Below are 17,196 nucleotides of genomic sequence, written 5' to 3' on the forward strand. Positions count from 1 at the left end.
GCAGGACACACAATTCAGACAGACCTTTGTAGCATCAGAGAATTTTATTTCCCCCATAGTATGTGTAAACTTAGGGTACAAAAATAGGCAATTAAACTTTTATTTCCAAAGATGTCCCTACACACTGAGCTGAGGACTCTGAGGAGGGGGTTAAGGAAGAAGAAGAAGAAGAGGAGGGAGCAGCCTCGGCTTGGTGGTACCTTCTCTCTCAAAAGGGAAACATATAGTTGCTGGTCTCTGTTCAAACTCTGTCCATGAGAGTAAACAACTTCCTTTGAATTTCCATCTCAGAAATATTACATGTTCAAAAAAGCCCTAAGGGTACCAAACAGAAGAAAATACTTGGTGCTTAATTTGTGTTAAGTATGGTTTGTACCTGTGTAAGCCCAAATACATGTATAGGTATGTGCCTGTGCCTGATAATGGGTTACATGTGTCTGTATAGCTGTGTGTGTGTGTGATGGGGGGGGGGGGCAGTATACTGGGAAGAGGGAGGTTTCGTGTAAGCAAAATTATGAGCCTCCCAGAGTCAGGCTCTGAGTTTCTGAGCAGACTTATTGAGAGGGGCACAGAACACTGCCCAGGAAAGTTCATGAGTCTCCTTCCTCTCCCAGGACTCAAATCTGTGGGATGTCAGGAGCCCAAGAAGTGGTCTGGAAAAGCTCAGACAACTTCATATGTGTAGAAACACTAGGAGTGGGCTTGGGGGTCAGGGACGAAAGGAAGTTGGTAAGAAAGATACCAGAGAAAAAGCATTAGCAAAACTGGGGAAACCCACAGTGTGACCATTCCCCAATGAGACCTGCCTCCCCTACCCACCCCTGGCTTCAGGCCAGGACCGAGGCTCCATGGCCCCCAAAGGCCAGACAAGAATCCTTTCTGGAACCATCTCCTCCAGGTCTGTTGTTCAAAGCGGTGGGGCAACCAGCCAGGACCCCATTTCCAAGACACTGGAAGGTCTGCATGCACAGACCCTAAGCACCCCATGGTGTGCTGACTCCTTGGGACTGAAGATGGAGACAGCCCCTCCTACTCCTGGGCCCTGTCACCACCACTATCATCATCATCATCATCACCTGTCAGGCTCTCTCCATTCACAGCTGGGGAGTCCAGCCGACCTTGGGATAAGTCTTCAAAATCAGGGCTCAGGACTGGGGAGATAATGTCTGGGCTTGTGTCACATGACCCCGTGCTCTGCTCTGAGGTAGCAATGGTGGTAGCTGAGCTGGCCAGGACAGGGTCCACATCATCATCTTCTTCCTCGAGGATAGGAGACTCATGGATATCTGTTAAGCAGAGAGCATCAGTCAAGTAAGTCATAGGAGCTAGGAAAATGTTTCTCCTGAAGGAACTAAAAGGGTGGGGACTAGTATGAGGCCCAGCCCAACCAGGAGGGAGATGCCTCAGAAGCACCCCAAGAGGGCAGAACATCTGCATGCACAGACCCAGCTCCCCACCAACTTGAGCCCCACTGTGAGACCTCCTCAAGAATCTGTTCAGGTTCAAGTGTAGGACTTGGAGCAAGCTGGTCTGAGATAAGGAGTAGGGGTACCTTGGAGAGCCTGAGGATGGAAAGCCATACAATTCTACTGTTGGAAATGACTTTTGAGATCCTCTCTCCCCATCAATTTACAGCTGAAGCAATCAAGACTTGTCTTAGGTCACAGAGGAAACTCTAAGTAGGATGGAATATAAAATACCATACCTGGTACAGCCTATTATCTATAAGCCATAGGATTTCAGAGAAGAGAGGAAATTTAGAACATGGAATAGTAGAGCTAGGAGAACAGAAAGTTAAAGAAGGGCTCTTAGGACACAGAATATCAGGGCTGGGAGGGCCCTTAGAACACAGACTGTCAGGGTTCTTAGAAAAGGGAATGTCAGGTTTGGAAGGGCCCTTGAACACACAGGATGTCAGAGCTAGGAGGGATTTGGAACACAGGATGTCAAAGCTGGGAGGGATTTAGAGCATGGGATATCAGAGCAGGGAGGACTTTAGAATATGGATGCCAGAACCAGGCCCTTGGGACACAAAGTGTCTTAGTTGGGGGGCTAGAACCCAGGTCACAAAAAGTCAGAGTTGGTTGAGTCGTAGAGATACTTACTACTAAAAGCATCTGGATACTGCTTTGATAACTTTGTTTTCAGAGTCCTAAAAAGAAAAGGATGAAAAAAGTGACAATGTAAGTTCTCAATCCAAGTCACTCTCACATCCCCTGTGAGGTATAACCGTCTTGGCTGCCCCTCACTCTCCCTACCTATCCACTCCCAAGTTCTCTGGTCTTGGCTAGGCGGTTGAGGCTCCCAGGGCCAAAGACCCCCATCCCCTTGGAGTGGGTAGGGGGCAGGGCAGAGCTGGACATCAACCTGAGTCTGCGGAAGATACTGTCCAGGTCCTTCTTCATCTCCATCAGCGTCCTGGTGTGGTGTATAAAACGCTCACTCATCTGCTGCATGCGCACGCTGGAAAGGTTGTTAAAGTTCAAGAGCATTTCATTGGTTTTCTCAAATCGGTCCAGCCTGAGGGTGGGAAGTCCAGAGAAGAAGAAAATCAGATTAGTAGACCTGTATACCCACATAGGAGGGGAGGTGATAGGGCTCAAGATTTGTTATCAAAAAGACTACATTCCAATACTGCCCAGGACATTTACTTGCTTCAGGACCTGTGCAAGTCCCTTCACCCTCTTGAGCCTCAATGTTCTCATTTGAAACTATTTGCATGTCCTACCTCCTAGGGTCACTGTGAGAATCAAATGAGAGAAATAAAAATTTTAAAGCACACTGTAATGCTGGATTTTATTATTCCTATTATTATTATTATTATTATTATTATTATTATTATTACATACACAGAACATAACCTGCTTGTCTGTCATTTCAGGAAGTATAAATTTGACTATTATTCTCCATTTTACAGATGAGGAAATTGCAGATGAGAGAGATCATGACAGAGAGCCAGGCTGTTCCCTAGAGTGCACAGGGGATGGCTGTGCTAGAGCCAAGTCATCAGAAGCTGCCAGTTCGCCAAGCGATTAGAGCACTTGGCCTGGAGCTGGGAAGTCAGGAGGATCTGACTCCAGGCTCCAAACCCAGCCTCAAGCTCTTACTAGCTGGGGGGACCTGGGCAAGCCGTTTGACTTCTATTTGCCTCAGTTTCTTCATGGAAACATGGGAATAACCACAGAACCTACTTCACCAGCATTGTGCCTATCTTCCCTTTTTACTCTTTTCTAACACCCTTTACCCAGCTCTGTCTGCTCCCTCCTCCCACTCCTCAGTTCCACTGGCTAAAATTCTAGCCATCCCTCCTGGCTAATGTGCCACCCTGTCCCCTTTTTACACCTACTTTCAATCACAATAATAATACTCTAAGCTACTGACATTTTATCAGATTTGAGGCTTACACAACACTTCTTCATTTGGGCCTCCTAACAACCCTGTGAGATGGAGTCAGGTCCACTTTACAGAGGGGGAAACTGAGGCTCTGTGAGGAAGTGACCTTAGCCTTTCCTTCTTAGAATCTCCAAGAGCATTTTCCAAGTCTCTCAGGCACTCAAATCCACTCTGTCTATAGCTTCAGGTGATAGATCTGAGTGCAGGTCTTATCTCTCCTACTAATGGGAGATCAACCCATACTTTACCAACCATACCAGGCCACTCCATGGGAGCTCCCCCTTCTCATCTCCCAGCCTGGGATGCTTTCCTTCCCTTTCCTCTACTCCCTAAGGATGAGGGACTGCTTCTCCTCAATGAAGCCAATCCCTCTAAATGCTCCCGAGACCCTAATCTTTCCTTTTTCCAGTCAAATTCCTTGAAAAGGTTGTGGATACTTATTGTCTTCACTCCATCTCCTCTCAATCACTCTTCCCCACTTTGCCACCGGGCTTCCAACCCTACTGATTTATTTTTTAAAGATGAGGCCAACATGTTAAGCAACTTGCATGTCATACACCTCCTAAGAGTCTTTTTGAACTCAGGAAGATGAGTCTTGCAGTGAACAGACCACTGACCTTTGAGTCCAGAGGATGGGAGTTCAAATTTCACCTCAGATACTTGACTCTTAGCTGTGTGACCTTGGACAAGTTACTTAACCCTGATTGCCTCAAATCCAGGGCCATCTCCAGTGGAGATGGACTGGCACCTGGAGGAGTAAATGAGGCTAGTGATTTCGCATAGCAACCCTTCACTCAAATCCAATTCATGCACTTAGCATGGTCTTCTTCAAAAATGAAGGACAAACATTATCCAGTGGAACCTCATCACTCAACTGAAAATGATTTCTATAAAGTTAACAATTGAAAACATATTGCCCAATAGAATGAACTTCTTTCTATCCTCCACACCTTCTTCCAGACCTCCCTGCATCATCAGCATTGCTAACCATTCTCTCTTCCTGAGTACCGCTGCCCCTCTGGGTCTTTTCAACACTACTGTCTCCTGCATCCTCTTCACCTATATGCCCAACTGCCATTGCTCAATCTCCCCCAGCTCATCCCAACTCACCTCCTCAGGCCCTCTTCTCATTTCTCTCTACCCATGACCTCATCAGCTCTCAAAGATCATGTAGCCAATGAACATTTCTATGCAGAAGACTTCCAAGTCTATCCATCTAGCCTTAGTTTTACTCCTAAATCACAAATTAGTCAGTGAGCATTTTCAACTAGAAATCCTGTTGATATTTCAAAAACAGTATATCTAAAAAAAAGAAATAACCCACCCTTCTTCAAAATTATCCTAAAAACTACTGACAAAGGGCCCCACTATTCTTTCAGTCACCTAGGTACACAACCTCAGGGTCACTTTTCCTGTTACTTAACCTATTCATAATTCACTCAGCTTGTCATTTCTACCACTTCATCAAGTGGGTCTCAAATAAGCCCCTTGCCTCTACTCACCTCACTACCATTCAAGTCTAGTTCATCAATTTTCACAAGGACTCCTGAAATACCATGGTCTCCCAGCCTTTTATCCAAAGTTCCTAACCTTTTTTTTTTTTTTTTGGCATTACAGACTCCTCTGGTAAATTGGTGATGCCCCTGGCACCCCTTCTCAATGTTTGTTGCCTACATACATTGTTTTTAAAAAATTTTTAATGTGATTTTTCTTTTTTTTCTATTGAATATAAAGATCATTTTAAATTACAATGTAAAGATAATTTTCAAATCTACATAAATTATTGAAATAAATACTAAATTTCAGTTAGAGATAAGTTAATTGTTTTCTATCCAAGTTCATGAATCCTGAAATTCACAATAATGCAAGGAATGTGTTTTATTTGACTATACATGTTTTATTTATTTAATTTACTTATTTGTTTGTTTATTTATTTATTTTAGATTTTTGCAAGGCAAATGGGGTTAAGTGGCTTGCCCAAGGCCACACAGCTAGGTAATTATTAAGTGTCTGAGGCCGAATTTGAACTCAGGTCCTCCTGACTCCAGGGCTGGTGCTCTATCCACTGTGCCACTCAGCTGCCCCCAACTATACATATTTTAACGGATTTTGTTTTTCTTGCTTTTTTTCCATGGGGAGGAAGGAGGGAGATGTGAGAGGGAGACGATTCAGAGGAGAAAATAAAATCACCTTAATTTTTAAAACTATCTCATCCCCTCAAGTTAATAAACCTGGATCTAGTCTCTCCCTATTCCAATTTATCCTCCACTCACCAACAAGGTGATTTTCCTTAAGTACAGATCTGACCATGTCAGTCCCCTACTCAATAAACTCCAGTGATTCCCTATTGGTGATTTTTTATTTATTTAAAACAATGGGATTAAGTGACTTGCCCAAGGTCACACAGCTAGGCAATTATTGACTGAGACCACATTTGAACTCAGGTCCTCCTGTCTCCAGGGCACAGCATCCACTGTACCACCCAGCTGCCCCATGATTCCCTATCGTTGTTATTGTTCAGTTGTGTCTGAATTTTCATAATGTCATTTATACCAATACAGGTATATGTTACATTTTCCATTAACAAGTAAGCTCCCTGAAGGCAGGAACTGTTCCTTTTATTATTTCTTTAATATTTACTATTAATTTTTATTTAATAATTTAATAGTTATAGCAATTACTTCTTTGATAGTCTTTGTTTTTCCAGGGTCTAGCAAATTGACTGGCACACAACAGGTGGGAGAAGGGGGAAGAGAAAAGGAGGTTATAAGCATTTACTACATACCAGCACTGTGCTAATCTAGCTCTTTACAAATATTTATCTCATTTGATCCTTACAACAACCTTGCTAGGTAGGTGAAGTTATTAACCCCATTTTGCAGTTAAGGAAATTGAGTCAAACAGAGGTTAAGTAATTTACCTAGGGTCAGACAATAAGTATCTGAGGCTGGATCTGAACTCAGATCTTCAGGTATCAAATAAAAGCTTCTTGGTGGAGGGATAACTATGGATGGATGACTTGACTCACATGTTCTTCTGGGCCAGAATGATGGCATTTACATCCTCTGAATTCACCATGCTGAGAATCCGGTTGCAGAACACCCCTGAGGCAGAATTGGGGGATTCCATCTCCTCCTCCTCCTCCACGGCCTATAGACCAGCCAAAGGCAGAGATTACAGAGACCAGCCAGGCAGGCATGCATGTTCCTTGCTGGTACCACCCTTCTTTCTCCTGATAGTGTTCTCAACCTGGAACTGTCTAGACTAGATTTTGTTTATTAGTAACAGCATCCCTCAGAATCTGGGACTTCCCAACCAACAGGCTGTGGCCCAGAAAGGACCAGATGGTCCCCACTGGGGTTTCTATTTCTGCCAGAAGGAAGGCTGCCATGAGGGACTCTGAGAAAGGGCTTGACACCTCAGAAGTGCCTGGATTCTCCTAGAGAGACTCCTCTGAAACATTCCCTGTTCTAAGGACTTTGCTGGCACTGACATTCCCAGTTCTAAGGGTATCCCTTGCTCTGACATTCCCTGTTCTAAAGGGCCCTCACAACACTGCCATTCTTTAGGCTAAGATGGCATTCCTGGCTCTAAGGGCCTTTACAGCACTGATACCCCCAGTTCTCAGGGTGTGCCAGCTCTGACACCCCCAGTTCTCAGAATGTCCCAGCTGATACCCCCAGTTCTAAGGGTGTCTCAGCTCTGACACCCCCAGTTCTCAGGGTGTGCCAGCTCTGACACCCCCGGTTCTCAGGGCCATCCCAGCTCTGACACCCCCAGTTCTCAGGGCCGTCCCAGCTCTGCCACCCCCAGTTCTCAGGGCCGTCCCAGCTCTGACATCCCCTGTTCTAAGGGTGTGCCAGCTCTGACACCCCCGGTTCTCAGGGCTGTCCCAGCTCTGACATCCCCTGTTCTAGGGGTGTGCCAGCTCTGACACTCCCGGTTCTCAGGGCCGTCCCAGCTCTGACATCCCCTGTTCTAGGGGTGTGCCAGCTCTGACACTCCCGGTTCTCAGGGCCGTCCCAGCTCTGACACCCCCAGTTCTCAGGGCCGTCCCAGCTCTGACACTCCCGGTTCTCAGGGCCGTCCCAGCTCTGACACCCCCGGTTCTCAGGGCCGTCCCAGCTCTGACACCCCCAGTTCTCAGGGCCGTCCCAGCTCTGACACCCCCAGTTCTCAGGGCCGTCCCAGCTCTGACACCCCCAGTTCTCAGGGCCGTCCCAGCTCTGACATCCCCTGTTCTAAGGGTGTGCCAGCTCTGACACTCCCGGTTCTCAGGGCCGTCCCAGCTCTGACATCCCCTGTTCTAGGGGTGTGCCAGCTCTGACACCCCCGGTTCTCAGGGCCGTCCCAGCTCTGACACCCCCAGTTCTCAGGGCCATCCCAGCTCTGACACCCCCAGTTCTCAGGGCCGTCCCAGCTCTGACATCCCCTGTTCTAAGGGTGTGCCAGCTCTGACACCCCCGGTTCTCAGGGCTGTCCCAGCTCTGACACCCCCAGTTCTCAGGGCCGTCCCAGCTCTGACATCCCCTGTTCTAAGGGTGTGCCAGCTCTGACACCCCCAGTTCTCAGGGCCGTCCCAGCTCTGACACCCCCAGTTCTCAGGGCCGTCCCAGCTCTGACACCCCCGGTTCTCAGGGTGTCCCAGCTCTGACACCCCCGGTTCTCAGGGCCCTCCCAGCTCTGACACCCCCGGTTCTCAGGGTGTGCCAGCTCTGACACCCCCGGTTCTCAGGGTGTCCCAGCTCTGACACCCCCGGTTCTCAGGGTGTCCCAGCTCTGACACCCCCGGTTCTCAGGGCCGTCCCAGCTCTGACACCCCTGGTTCTCAGGGTGTGCCAGCTCTGACACCCCCGGTTCTCAGGGTGTCCCAGCTCTGACACCCCCGGTTCTCAGGGTGTCCCAGCTCTGACACCCCCAGTTCTCAGGGTGTCCCAGCTCTGACACCCCCCTTCTCAGGGCCCTCCCAGCTCTGCCACCCCCGTGCCAGCTCCCGGCCGCGGGGCGCCGCCTCCCAGGGCTGGGGCTGGCTCCTGGGCCCAGGCCACACTTCAGACCTCTGGCCTCGGGCATCCTCAGCGGCCCCAGCACTTCCTCCGCCCGGGGTCGGGGCCCCCCGCCCCGCTGGGCCCGCCCGCACCGGCTCCCGCTCCCTCCCGCTCCGCGGCCCGCCGGCGCCCACCATCCCTGACTCAGCTGCAAAGGCGGCGGCGGCGGCGGCGGCGGCCGCGCATCTGGGAGCCGGGCACTTCCGGGATGGCGCCGCAGCCCGACGCGGCTCCGGATGACGTCACCACCAGAGAGCCGGGGCGGGGCAGGGAGGAGCCAATGGAGACGTCCGGGAGGAGGAGCCAGGGGCGGGGACAAATGGGGGCGGAGACCGGTGGGGGCGGGGTCTGGGAGGCGGGGCCAGGCTGAGGGAGGAGCCGGCGGGGGCGGGGCCTGGGAGGCAGCGGAGGGGGCGGGGCGCCGCTGAGAGGCCCGGAGTTCCAAAGGGTGGCCAAGCGGTCCGGCCCCTCCGGAGGTCAGCTAGCCACCCGGGCAGTGGAGAGGGCCCTGGCGGCAAGAAGACAACCTTAGACACTTCGAAGCTGTGAAACCTTGGCTAAGTCCCTTCAACTGGGTTTCTTATTTGGGGAGAATCATTGTTGTGTCGCTTAAGTGAGGTAAAGTCCTGCAGGGGTTATTATTATTATCACTATCATTATTGCACCATTTCCCCATCCGTCAGGTGAGAGCATGGACCAGACTTCACCAGTCCTTCCTCCTGGTTGGTCCTGGACCCCCCTGTCAGTCAAAGGGAAACATCCAGCTCCTTCTAAGTCCTGGCGGAAGACAGCCCCGCCCTCAAGGAGCCTACAGCCCAATCAGGAGACAGCATGCAAATAAGCCAAACTTGAAGCAAGGTCTGAGCAAGTCAATAGGAAATGATTAGCCGAGGGGGAGGCCGTGGACTCCAGAGATTTCCTCTAGAAATTGGGATTTTGGTTGGGACCTGAGGGAAGTCAGCAAAGCCAGCAGAGCTTGAGAGGAAGATCACTGTAGGATGGGGAACATCCAGAGAAAATACTTGGAGCCAAGAGATTGGGGGGGTCTGAAGCCTGGGGAGGTAGCAATCAGGTGAGAGACCCCCCTTCTCAGAATGGTCTTAGATAATACACAACACCTAGCATTACAAAAGAAGCCAATTATATTGATGTACAGGTATTAAAATATTAAAGAAAAAAAGATTTGGGGGACGGCTAAGTGGCATAGTGGATAAAGCACCTGCCCTGGAGTCAGGAGTCCCTGAGTTCAAATCTGGTCTCAGACACTTAATAATTACCTAGCTGTGTGGCCTTGGGCAAGCCACTTAACCCCGTTTGCCTTGCAAAACAAACAAACAAAAAAAAAGATTTGGGGCTAGATGATCTCTTTAGTTCCCTCCCATTTCTTTCCCATTCCCTATCCCCCACCTTTGTTCTTAGAAGAGGGAATATGTATTAAACATATTAAGCATCAAACTAAGTGATTTAAAAATATCTTCTCACAACAACCTAGGAGATGGGAGTTATTATTATCTTTATCTTATATTAAGAAAATAGAAATTCAATATCCTGCCCAGGGTCATACACCTGGAGAGGAGACTTAAACTTATCAAACTGTGCAACCTAACTGCTTATCTTATCAACTGAGACATTCTGCCTTCTATTTTCTAAGCTCCTGCTTAGCTCTGATGTTCTGTTCTAAAGAACTTCTCAGTTACAATAAACTCATCATTCTGCAAGATGAAATCATCTCTGAAACTCATGTCCTCAGCCCCCTACCCCAGTCACTAGTGATCCTCATTCTCCTCCACCTCACTGCAGCCTTTAATACAGTGGATCACGCTCTCCTCCTTGATATTCTCTTCTCTCTAGGATTTCGGGATACTGCTCTCTCCTGGTTCTCTTCTTACCCCTCTGACTGTTCCCCTTCAGGCTTCTTTGTTGGATCTTCCTCCAGATCATGCCCTCTAACCATAAGCACCCCTCTGGGCTCTGTCCTGGGCCCTCTTCTCTCTCCTAATCTCATCAGCTCCTATGGATTTAATTACCAGCCTCTCTGCTAATCTCCAATCTTTCTTCTCCATTTTCCTTTCAGATATCTTAACTCCACCAATAGACATCTTAAAATCATTATATCCAAAACAGAACACTTTTTCCCCCTAAACCCTCTCCACCTTCCCTGTGACTTTGAAGGACTACACCATCCTCCCAGTGCCTTAGGTTCCCAACCTAGGAATTATTCTGTACTCACTAATCTCTCACTTTTCCTTCCTCCTCCCACCCCTAAGTCCAAGGTGTTGTCAAAGCCTTTCGATTTCATCTTTGCAGCATCTCTCAAATTCTTCCCCTTTTCTCCTCTGACACTGTGACCCCTCTAGTATAGATCTCATCAACTCACACCTGGATTACTGCAGTAATCTACTCAGTGTGGAATGGGGTAGGGAGGGATCCTGCCTGCCTCAAGTCTCTGCCCACTCCAATCCATTCTCCATTCAACCACTAAAGTGATTTTCTTTCAGGTCTGATCATATCACACACACACACACACACACACACACACACACACACACGGACATGTGGATACATACATATAACAACTCAAAAAAGCCAGCGGCTTTCTCTTGCCTCCAGGGGCAAATACAAACCCTGCTCCTATCTTTCCAGTTTTCTTACACCTGCCTCTTGACAGCTGTAACTGGAGTGGAGAAATAGTCATGGAAGTTCATTAGAATGAGGAAATGGAAAGTCAGATGTAAATGCAGACTGAGGCTTGCCCTGGTATCTCAGACAGTATCTCCAGTGACTCTAGTCCCCTGCCTATTTCACTAATTAGACCCTCTATCTCTCATCTCTGGTCATTCTCTCTCTGGCATTATCCCCCAGAATTGGAATACTCTGCTTCCTCTTCTCTAGCACTTAACTCCCTGGCTTTCTTTAATCCCAACCAAAATCCCACTTTCTCCAAGTTCATTCCCTGTTATTTCCTAATTATCCTGTATAGAGGTTGTTTTGTACATGTTTGTTAATATGTGGTTTCCCTCATTAGATTGTAAATTCCTTGAAGGCAAGGGATATATCTTTTGTATTCCCAATCCCTAATAGCATCTAGCAGATAATAAGCACTTAAATGATTACTGACTGACTGAATGACTGACCAAAGAACAATCTTGTTCTTCAGGTCAAGTTGTTGAACTGTTGTGAACAACCATATGCCAAGCAGCCCTTTCACACTCACAAGATATAAACTCTATCAACTTTCTTCCCTGACTATTTAACTCTCCCGAGTTCACTGTGGTTAAAAAAGAAGGCAGAAGCTGGCAACCCTTTTTTTTTTGTTTGTTTTCATTTAATTTCCATTTAATTTTTTCTCTACATGTAAACAGTATTTTTAACATTCTTTTTTTCTTATTTTGAACTCAAAATTATCTCTCTCCTTTCTCCCTGCTTGAGAAAGTAAGAAATTTGCTATAGATTAAACATGTCATGCAAAACATTTCCATATTAACCATGTTGCAAAAGAAAATATGGAGCAAAGTAAAACAAGTAAAATAAAAAAGTATGCTTCAATCTGCAGACCTTTTTAAATGACTTTGTAATCAACCCAAGAGCCTTTTGTTCACCAAATGGTTAGCTGACCAGACCTAGCATGTGTCTCCATATGCTCCAGTCTGTCCCTCCAAGGTCTTTCTCTTACAGTTTTCCCAGAGGCAGCTCCTTAGCATGGAGATATGGTGTGAGACACCAGGGCAGGCCTCAGTCTGCATTTACATCTGACTTTCCATTTCCTCATTCTACTCAACTCCCATGACCTATTCCTCCACTCCATCATGTGCAAGTCTTCCATTTCCCAAGAACTCTGAAATTCCTTTATCTGGTCATAGTTTTAAAAATTACTCCACCTGTCCCTGTGCCTTTGTATCTCCAACCCTATTCATTCTCAATGTGATCTCCAGGCCCTCCACTCTCAGTACTTTTCTAAGACAGACAACATCTATTTGACTCTATATATATACTCTTTTCCTTTCCCATTCTCCACCCCTTGGTGAATTGGCTCATAGCTATTCTATCTACTACTCTTCAATTTCTTTCTCCCTTGTTTTGTCCTCATTTGCAATTTGTCCAATCCCAATCCTAGACTGCACCCCCCACATCTACCTACCATATTTACCCCATGCATAAGATGTACCCTTTCTCGAAAAATTTGGCATATAAAAATTGGGAGCATCTTATACAGTGGCTGTAGAATTTTTTTACTTGCGTTTCCTGCTTTTTCACACTTGTTTTTGCACTCATTGTTTCGCATTTGTTACCAGATTAGGTTATGTTTTGCCACATTCTATCCAGAAATGGCTCAAAAGATTTTTGTCCAGTGCTGAATTCAAGTGCAAAGTGATCCAGTTTGCCAAAGTGAATGGAAATTGTACTGTTAAAAGTCAGTTTGGTCCTCCTCCAAATGAGAAAACAATCCAAGACTGGCTACAGGAAGAAGAAACTTGACTGAAGATGCCCCTGTAGAAGAAGGCCATGAGAAGCAAGTCAGCAAAATGACCTGAGTTAGAAGAGATGGATTGAGGAGCAAAGGGCAAGTGGAATTCCTGTGTCCACAAAGATGGTCCAGCAGGAGACCAGAAGACTTGCTGATGAGAAAGAAGTGACTAATTTCCAAGGAAGACACAAATGATGCTTCAGCTTCATGAAACAGAATAGACTAAGCTTGTGTCCATGTACCAGACTTGCTCAAAAGATGCCTGAAAGTTATGAGCAGAAGGTCTTTGAATTTCATGAAGAATAAAACTTGAATTCAATAACTTTATGTAATTTTTTCCCCAAATTTCAGGCCTCAAAATTAAGGTACATTTTATATAGGGAGTGTCTTATATGTGGGGAAATATGGTAGGTCCCATCAACTGTTTCTCTTCCTTCTACTTACTTGCCACTGAAACCAGTGGAGGAAGTCATAAGATCATGCTGTCTGGATCCACCACAAATTTATATAATCTAATCTCAGTTGGGCCTGCAGTGAAACAAGACTATCCTTCTGCTTTTCATTAATTGATTTTCTATGTCATTTACCCTAACTATTGTTCCATAACTTTTCTTCTCTCAAGCTTCTGACATTCCCCAGCTTCTGACCCCCACTCAGATAAGTAAAGACTCATACTTAAATGAAAAAATGGAGACTTTGGCTATGAACTCCCTTTTCCCCCCTTCTCATCATGCATCATCCTCTCTGGCATTGTCCTCCTTAACTCAAGTCTTTGATGAAGGCCCCTCTCTTTCCCAAGGTCAACCCTACTAAAATGTAGTCTTGTTTCTATTCCTTCCTGTTTTCTCCCAGAAAACAGACTTGCTGTCAACTCTCTAATCTTTATTTTCCATCTGCCTATTGGTTCCTTTTCCTTCCTTCCTACAAACAGACCCAAATGTCTCCAATTCTTAAAAGCCCTCCCTAGGTACAATCAAATTCACTATCTCCCCTATCCCTCCTCCCTTTCAAAGCTAAAATTCTTTAAAAGGAGGGAATCATTTCAACTTCAGCAGAGCTGAAATGAAAGGGAAATTCAAATTTATCAGTTTCACAAAATGTCTCATATTTTAATGCTTCAATTATAGTTTATATGTTCCTCATGTGTTGTCTCAATGCAATTCACAGGGGTGGTATGAATAGCTATATCTCTCTCTGAATACCTCCTTTTCTCCAAGGGAAATTTTTTGATTCTTTCCTGGAAAGGAGATATCAGATTAGAATTATATCCTAATATTACTAGACTGGGAAATAATTATATTCTTAGGTTTAAATTGCTTCTGAATTGCTGGAGCATTGTACCCAGAGTCAGGAAGATCTGAGTTCAAATCCAGCCTCAGACATTTACTAGCTCTGTAACTGTTGTCTGCCTCAGTTTCCTAATCTATAAAAGGAGAATAATAACCACATCTACCTCCCAGGGTTTTATGAGGATCAAATGAGATGATAATTGTAAAATGTATAGCATAATTCCTGGTAAATAAAATGCTATATAAATGGTAGCTATTATTATATAATTAAAGAGGAAAAGGAAAAGGAGTTTATATCTAAAAATTTGGTCCCTTTCAAATGCTAGTTATACACACACATACATATACACATCACAAATAATGAATATTATATAAGGCATTTATCCAAGCATATAGCATACAATAACCAGATAAATTATACAGATAAAAATATATCAGAAAACACACAGAATGAATGAACTCTCCTATTAGAAATCCCTAATATCATCCAAAAAAAAAAACTTCCCAAAAATCTCCAGGGATGAAATCTGCTCAGGTGTTTGCTTTTTTTCATTTCTATCACTTTCCACAATCTCTCTCTCTCTCTCTCTCTCTCTCTCTCTCTCTCTCTCCCTCCCTATCACTGTGTGTCTGTTTCTCTGACTCTCTCTCTTTCTATCTCTCTCCCCCTCATCTATCTCTCCCCATCTCTTTCTCTCTTTCTCCTCATCTCTTTGTCTCTGTCTCTCTGTGTCTCTCTGTGTGTCTGTCTGTCTCTGTTTCTGTCTCTGTTTCTATATCTCTGTCTCTGTCTCTCTCTGTCTCTCTCTTTCTCCCTCTCCCTCTCCCTCTCCCTCTCTGTCTCCCTCTCCCTCTCTCTCTCCCTCTCCCTCTCCCTCTCCCTCTCCCTCTCTGTCTCTCCCCTCTTCTGGGAAGGGGTTGGATCCTTGTTCATCTTCTCTCAAAAAACTGAAGGCAGAAAGATGTCTAGCCTCTTACAAGCTCTTCCCCCACCTTAGACCCTCTTGCAGATAGGCAATGTTGACTCACCCTCCTCTCCACCAATGAGAAGAGTATTATTTAAAATTTCCAGACTTGAACCCCAGGTTACATAAGTCTCAGGAGTGCTTAATCCCAGTTATGCAATTGCTTTATATTTAAGTTTTTGTCAATGTACATTTGTGAGTCTTTTGAATTTTTAGAATTTCTTCTGGGGGGAAGAAATAAATAGCTGTCCTACATTTGTTCTGCATCAATTCCCTTTTTGGGGAAACCCTAGACATGAGCCAAAACAAGCTTTGGAACAGTGATTCTCCTCAGGCTGTGAGGGGGAAGGGAAAAGGAAGGTGCAGAAAAAGCCAGAGAGTGTGGTGTAAAAAAGTCCCACCATTTTTCTTGAGTCAAATTTCCTTGAGTCAAAGAGGGAAGGAAATAAGGATTTATGAAATGCTTTCTATAGGCCAGGTACTCTACTAAGCAATTTTTACAAATATTAATCTCATTTGATCCCCACAACATCCCTGGGAGATAGGTTGATATTGTGATCCTTATTTTACCAAGGAGGAAACTGAAGCAGATAGCAGTAGGGTGACTTGTCTAAGGTCATAGAATGAGTGTCCAAACTAGATTTGAACTCAGGTCTTTTTGACTATGGGCCAATGTTCTTTCACAATGCAATAGTTACTGATCTACTCAAGAGGTGCCCCTCAGCTTGGGGTTCGTGCTGTCAATGTCTCTGGACTTAGAAGCAGGGATATTGTGATCTTTAGTTTCCAATCTGTGTTCAGAAAAGAAAAAGACCAAAAGGGAAGCATGTAGAAACTGGAGATATAGAAACATCCCTTTCAGACTTGCCTGAACAAGCCTAAGCTGTTTGCCATATGTTTCTCCTGAAAGCAACAATTTTCTACTCGTGTGGTTGTAGCCCATGCATGATATGAACCCTCCTATTTTCTGGGATGACTCTCTCAACCTAATTTGAATTTATTCTGGTGTACTTGAAGTTCCAAGAGAAGTAATAATCCATGTCTATAGGGTCCTAGGGATATCCTGGTTTATGGGGATCTAAGCCCACTACTAGGGCCTGCAGCTCCTTAGCCCCCACCCCCACTCATGTGTTTCTCATTTACTCAAAATCACTCACTATAATACCATTAACTCTTAAACACAAAAATTTACTAAATAAGATAAAAACAATAATAATCCTAACATGTACTCAATAGTAGGCAAGAACAGAACTAATTATAGCACTCATTAGAAGACCAAACAGGAATAATCATGGTCCAAGAACTCATAAACTGGGTTGTATTCTCCCACCAATACTGCATAGGGGAGAGTAGACATACTCTAGCATGTCTATAAGGAAGATGGGGCACACATTCAGTCTCAACTCAAAAGCTTTTAGTGATCAGTGACTTATCTACCCCTTATGAGATAAATTCGACAAATTCAATTTTCTAACAGGTCAGTAGTCATTATGTAATGTTTCCATAGTCCCCTGTTAACTGTTTTCTTTAGTCATCAACTTCAAAATTCTAAAAATTGCCACATTCAAATGATCTGATGGACCACAATGTCCTGGAACCATCATTGTTCCTGTCACTGTCCGACCTTCAAATAAGTTATCACAGTGCATTCATCTGAGAGGAAGTTTTCAAATAGTTCCCCACGACAGTATGCATCTCTCCTCCCCAGTTTAACTCAGAGATAGGGTTTCTTCACATTAGATTGTGAGCTCCTTAAGAGTAGGGATTATTTTGTCTCTTTTTGGATCCCCCAACAGTTAAGTTGGCACAGTCTAACTTCATACTCAGTGCTTTTTAAGAATTTCTTTTTTAATTTTCATTTTATTTTTTCTTAGTCATATGTAAGAAAATATTTTACATTCATCTTTTAAAATGTTGAGTTCTGGGGCGGCTAGGTGGTGTAGTGGATAGAGTACCAGCCTTGGAGTCAGGAGTACCTGGGTTCAAATTCGACCTCAGACGCTTAATAATTACCTAGCCATGTGGCCTTGGGCAAG

General features: G+C 45.2%; 2 protein-coding genes across 8 annotated transcripts in view; one reads left to right on the forward strand and one right to left on the reverse strand.

Moving 5' to 3' along the window:
* Positions 1-8,663, reverse strand: KXD1 (KxDL motif containing 1). 5 transcript variants are annotated; one of them, XM_074204745.1, is made up of 6 exons: positions 8,534-8,610; positions 6,422-6,543; positions 2,368-2,520; positions 2,106-2,152; positions 1,077-1,286; positions 1-315 (listed from the first exon to the last, which is right to left on the reverse strand). In XM_074204745.1, the coding sequence occupies exons 1-6, from the start codon at positions 8,576-8,578 to the stop codon at positions 305-307; spliced, it is 588 nt and encodes a 195-aa protein (XP_074060846.1). In that variant the 5' UTR covers positions 8,579-8,610; the 3' UTR covers positions 1-304. The 5 variants fall into 5 exon arrangements, with proteins under 5 accessions (XP_074060846.1, XP_074060848.1, XP_074060847.1 ...); XM_074204747.1 differs by having other exon boundaries at positions 1-1,286; positions 8,591-8,663; XM_074204746.1 differs by having other exon boundaries at positions 1-1,286; positions 8,576-8,641.
* Positions 8,664-8,863: 200 nt separating this feature from the next.
* The window catches only part of FKBP8 (FKBP prolyl isomerase 8), a 54,025-nt gene continuing 45,692 nt past the window's right edge, over positions 8,864-17,196 (forward strand). Inside the window, exon 1 of one of the 3 annotated variants that reach the window (XM_074204743.1) lies at positions 8,864-9,059. The gene's annotated coding sequence lies outside the window, so the exon portion shown is untranslated. Of the gene's footprint in view, positions 9,060-9,399; positions 9,514-17,196 lie in introns of those variants that run through there. The other 2 variants (XM_074204741.1, XM_074204742.1) reach the window with 2 other exon arrangements.

The sequence above is a fragment of the Macrotis lagotis genome, chromosome X (assembly GCF_037893015.1).
Source record: "Macrotis lagotis isolate mMagLag1 chromosome X, bilby.v1.9.chrom.fasta, whole genome shotgun sequence".
Classification (NCBI taxonomy): domain Eukaryota; kingdom Metazoa; phylum Chordata; class Mammalia; order Peramelemorphia; family Peramelidae; genus Macrotis; species Macrotis lagotis.